Source organism: Austrofundulus limnaeus, unplaced genomic scaffold, assembly GCF_001266775.1.
Source record: "Austrofundulus limnaeus strain Quisiro unplaced genomic scaffold, Austrofundulus_limnaeus-1.0 Scaffold189, whole genome shotgun sequence".
NCBI lineage: Eukaryota > Metazoa > Chordata > Actinopteri > Cyprinodontiformes > Rivulidae > Austrofundulus > Austrofundulus limnaeus.
Window position 1 is genome coordinate 464,911 of NW_013952591.1, and position 4,919 is coordinate 469,829.

At 41.1% G+C, this 4,919-nt stretch overlaps 1 protein-coding gene across 1 annotated transcript in view; it reads right to left on the reverse strand.

Moving 5' to 3' along the window:
* LOC106524473 (VPS10 domain-containing receptor SorCS3) overlaps nt 1–4,919 on the reverse strand; it is a gene marked incomplete in the record, with an annotated part of 110,456 nt that overhangs the window by 47,268 nt on the left and 58,269 nt on the right. The window contains 2 exon segments of the mRNA XM_014018283.1: nt 383–459; nt 3,813–3,915. Of these exon segments, the coding sequence (XP_013873737.1) occupies nt 383–459; nt 3,813–3,915 (180 nt within the window).

A 4,919-nucleotide genomic window follows, 5' to 3' on the forward strand; every position in this document is an offset into this window, starting at 1 on the left:
ATGCTTCTCACAGCTCTATTTTGTGTTAAAATAAACTTTTGGGAAAAATTGTCGGTAACCATTTGTGTTTATTGTAAAGTTGGTCTTAAAACTTGGTAAGATGGACAGTTTTTGCAGTGTAAATAAGACCTTAATTTTGGATTGATGAATTTAATGCTTTTTAAGACTTTTTAAAAATCTGTGGGAACCCTAGCCTTATTGTCAACAACACTCAGAATCTGAGTCATTCAGAAACGTTGTGTTTTAGTGTGTAAGACCAGTATGAGCAGAGAGTTAGCACACACGCAGGTGGTGATGTTTTCACCACTCCRGTCCTGGTTGTGACTGACAGTAAGGTGGAACAAACTGATCCAGTTCTTGGTGGGAATCTGGTGCAACTCACCTGTCTCCAGCTATTCCCTGCGTCCGATGACACAAACATACCGACGTTGTTGTACGACAGCTCTGCTCCGATATTTCCTGCAGTGGAAAATGACAGAAYGTGTTGTGTGTGTGTGATCAGCTGAAGCATAATGAGGTCACACAGATAAGACGTTACATGCACCACATCGTGTCTAAGATTGATAGTTTCTGGCTCGCTTCCCGRATCAGCTTCCCTAATTTAATTTGCTCAGGTCCAGCTCTATGGAGATATATATTTGTGCACACGTCCACGTGTGAAGAGGAGGACACGTCCCTCTCTTTCAGTACTATTCAGTCGTCCTGAGCTTTATCAAGTGGCTGTGCAGTGACTGGACCGGTTTGTTGGTTTATCTGGGCCACGGCTCAGGAAGGAGGCACGTGTTTGATCTGGATGCTGTTTGTCATGTTGGTAAAATAATCACTGCACCAGCTGACGTCTTAAAAGGAGCAGCGGGCAAAGTGAATCACAGTGACACACACACACACACACACACAGATATACGTACAACCCTGCAGCCAAGGCGCCCAAGCTTTCTGCTTAGTCAACGTTTTTACACAACAAAGTAAAAAAAATAAAAAAGTAAAAACAGAGCTAATCATAAATGTGCACACTCTCATCAGAAAAAGCAGACTTGTGCTACCATTTCAATTTGTCTTTATTCCTTTGTATCTGCAGAAACATCAGTGAGGGCCTTCCTCCATATGCATATTCCAACACATACTTCATGATTATTCCTGTCTCTAATGCAGGGAGAAACATGATCCACTACATAGTTCTTATGCAGGAAGTGAAGTGAGTTCTTCTAGTTGAAGCAAAAAGAGGAGCTGAGGCAGTCAGGTTTCTGTTGATGAAAATATGAACTGCAGATTAGTCACAATCTAAAACTGGAAAAACTGTCAAAGGGGCAATATCATGTAAAATCAACTTTTTTGAGTTTTATATCATGTTATGTTATACTCTCATAAAAAAAACATGTCCCTTATAAATAGTTTATAGATGGGTTATTAATTCATCTGTAAAGACTTTATAAAACATTATTAAGTGTTTATTATGCATTAATGAAGGACAAAAAAGAGGCAAAACTATCGGGTTTCTTGCCAAATAGTGAGTCTAATCTGTTCATAWATCAAAGGGGTAATATCATGTAAAATCATTCATGCATGTTTGAGAAATCCTGCAGTGTTTTTATGAAGCCATGCTGAGGAGCAAAACGACAGGTGGGGACCAGAAACACCTTTTGGTACCAGAAACGCCCCTGGGACGTGTCTTTAAGACGAACGTCCTCATGGCAGAGCGCACCCCCTCCCGCCTCTCCCCACACACCCCGCCCATGACTCCTGCAGGCTCTCGGGTCAAAGTGAAAGTAAAACCTAACTGTCTGCTGAGCTCTCAACATTAGTTCTCACTCAGGGAAGCTCTTTTCAGATTAAAAATACCTTTGAGGAAATGTATTTTCAGATGCCAAGTAAACTGCATCATGGCAGCCCCCCCACCCCTGCGAGCGCGACCCCCTCCCCGCACCGAAATGGGCAAAACGGAAGGGGAAGATGGTTCTTAGGCGTTTAGAAGAGGAAGTGATGAGAAGATAAGTTTATTTGGCATTTTAATAACAACTAAAGGTGACAGATACTTTATTAATGTATAGTATTTAAATATATGCCTGAGAAACACATAATATAGGCCCTTTAATATTTTAAAATGATTCCACTATTTTCAGTCCCAGTTTTTCACAGACTGCTGAACCTCTGTCCATCTTTACTGCTGAGATTCAGTTTCTCTGAGCTCCTACTCACACCTGATAGTCCGGTAGACTCGGGTCAACTGGGGACCAAAACTGTAAGATTTGTTTTCTTTTTCAGCTGGTGTGGTTCACATTCACACTGCTCTGTGTCAAACTGACTAAACCCAACAATGAGCTCAGCATAAAGGGAAGAAGAGGTGGAACCACGGAGAATATTGTTTTATTTTGGAGTGGTCTCCGGTCCGCTTGGCGTTCACACATGAAATCAAACCCAGAGTTCACTTTAACYGAACAGAGACCTAGGGTTTCARGTGGACCAGACTTTGCTTTGTGGTCCACATAAGGTAGRAACTTTGATGAAATTTTCTAACTTATTTTAGAGCTRGCCATAATATGTATGTATAAGGTTTGATTGTAAATTGTAAAAATTGGGAAATTTGTACAATTGTATGTACATRCAGTACAATCCCTAATATTAGAGTGAAAAAAATCCCCCACTCCATCTGTTCTGCGATAGTTAAATCTCTTCTTTTTATGTACTTATTTTTAAACGGTGCTGTCACCTTATGTTAACGAGGAAGGGAGGGGTGGACAGAAAGGAAGTCAAATAAAACCCAGATACACTTCAGGTGTTTTGGAAAGTGGGTTTATGTGTGAACRTCTGCAGTTTTTTTWATTTWATTTTATTTTRTTTTTTGCTAACAGGTGTGTCGTCTCCTCTCCTTTAAATGTGTTTGGAACACGGCTGTGATCGTTGCCGTACTTTCAGGGAGGGACCATATGTCCCTTGTCGCTTCACCCCCMAAAAATATTTTCTTTACGAGGTGAAACTCTCAGAAGTTGATGCTGCTCATTGTGTGAGCATTCACCAGATTCTTTAATTTCCTGCACGAGTCTGAAGATCCGGGTGTTTATTAATACAAACACAGATACCTTTTTTTATTTTGCACTCTTTCATCAGAGATGGAAAAACCTCCAGTGGTCACAGAAATAACTTCAAACGAGCAGTAAADCAGTTGTCCACAGGGACATGTCCAACTCAGGTGTGTCCTGTGATCATGAAATTGTGAAACTGATTGTATAAGGTTTTATGTTGTGATCCAAAACTGTTTATTTTTTATAAATCGGACCACCCTTTAAGGATTTAGAGGTCATTGAATGTTGAAAATTAGGAAGTAAGTGCTACATTTACRTCCATTACACAATAAAAACAGTCCTGTGAACATCACAATTTCACAACAATGTTCCAAACCAAAGCAGAAAACAAACTAGATAAAATATTTAAATAGATTCAAAATGATATGAGGGGTCTAAGTGTAAAAAGAGTGACTGAAGATAAAAGCCTGACCCACGCTCTGCTGGGGTTGAACACTACATCAGAGCTCGATTACACGCTCACTCCTCCCCAAACTAACTGGACTTTCCAGGCAAACGAAGTAGAAGAAGAAGAAACTGGACTGAACAGGGCGGGTGTGAACACACCCTGAACTGATTAGAATCATTCTATGTTCCTCCAGCTGCTTCCTGTTGGTATTCCTCACTAAAACACTGAATTTTTGAGATTTGCAAATAATTTATTTGCCTCATCAAYAACAATCTACTGTTTTAGGTTTGTGGTTTTATTTAGTTCTAGGTGCATTAACTCGCAGGTTTAGTGGTTCTGCTCACCTGTGGCCACTATGATTCCAGGAGCTGAACTCTTGCTGGAGATCGTTCCGGACACATACGGATTCTCTGACATTTGCAGTTGAAGATGAAGGGAACAAAACGGCTGAAAAGTGAATAAAAACATATTTTTATGATTATATTTAAATAAAACGTCATCTTCTTTATGTAACTGGGACAGATAGAAGCTCATATCTGTTAGTTTTATCCATTAGACTTCCAGAAAAGAAGAAGTTGTGCTTTCAGAAGTTTTGCTAATTGCATTTTATCTGTTATTAATACAAAGAGCAATGAGATTTGCATYAAAGTGTGAAGCCAAGCCTGGAAGGCAACAGAATCTAATTCCAACTGTTGCGCAGCAGAACAACAACGTGCTTTCCTCGTGGCAGCAGACAGCGTGTCACCAGAGTGAGGACATGAAAGCAGCAGGACTGAACAGGGTAATCAAAAGGAATCTATGGCAGTAATTAAAATGKCACATGAATGTGCAATCACAGGAAACCTGGAAGCCTCACCGCGTGGCCCTGAAATCACCTCTTAAGCAGCGTGAAGCCTTGCTAATGTCTCCAAACATGATTCCTGCTAACAGCCAGCCTGTTAGTTTGACTTGTAGGGAGGCTGTCTAATGAGGACAGAATGTTAACATATGCAGTCGATCTGGATCCATCCTCTGCCTCCTCCTCTCATCTCATGATGWTCTGTGCTCTCGTGTCGGCCCGACGGGTCGAGGCAGACGGCGTCCCACCGTGAGCCGCGCTTCTGTTGGAAGACTCTCTGTTGTCGGCCGTGTTTTCGAGAGCTGATACAATCCGTTGGTTTCTGACGCGCCACTTTTATTTACAAGTTGGCATCTTACACCAACCCATTCTCACTCCCAAGTCGTCACATATTGAATGACGCTTTTCCAAAGTTCCCTCTGCGTCTGATTTTGATGCGTCGGGTACTCCCCTTTCGTCATTTTTTGACGAGATGGGGCGGATGAAAAAAATGATGGAAGTGTAGAAAATGCACAAAAACTGTCGTTCCAAAGCCTAAAATTACCTTTATTCACTTTAGACATCCTGTCCCTGACCCTAGTACCTAAAATTAACCATTAACCCTGATACCTAA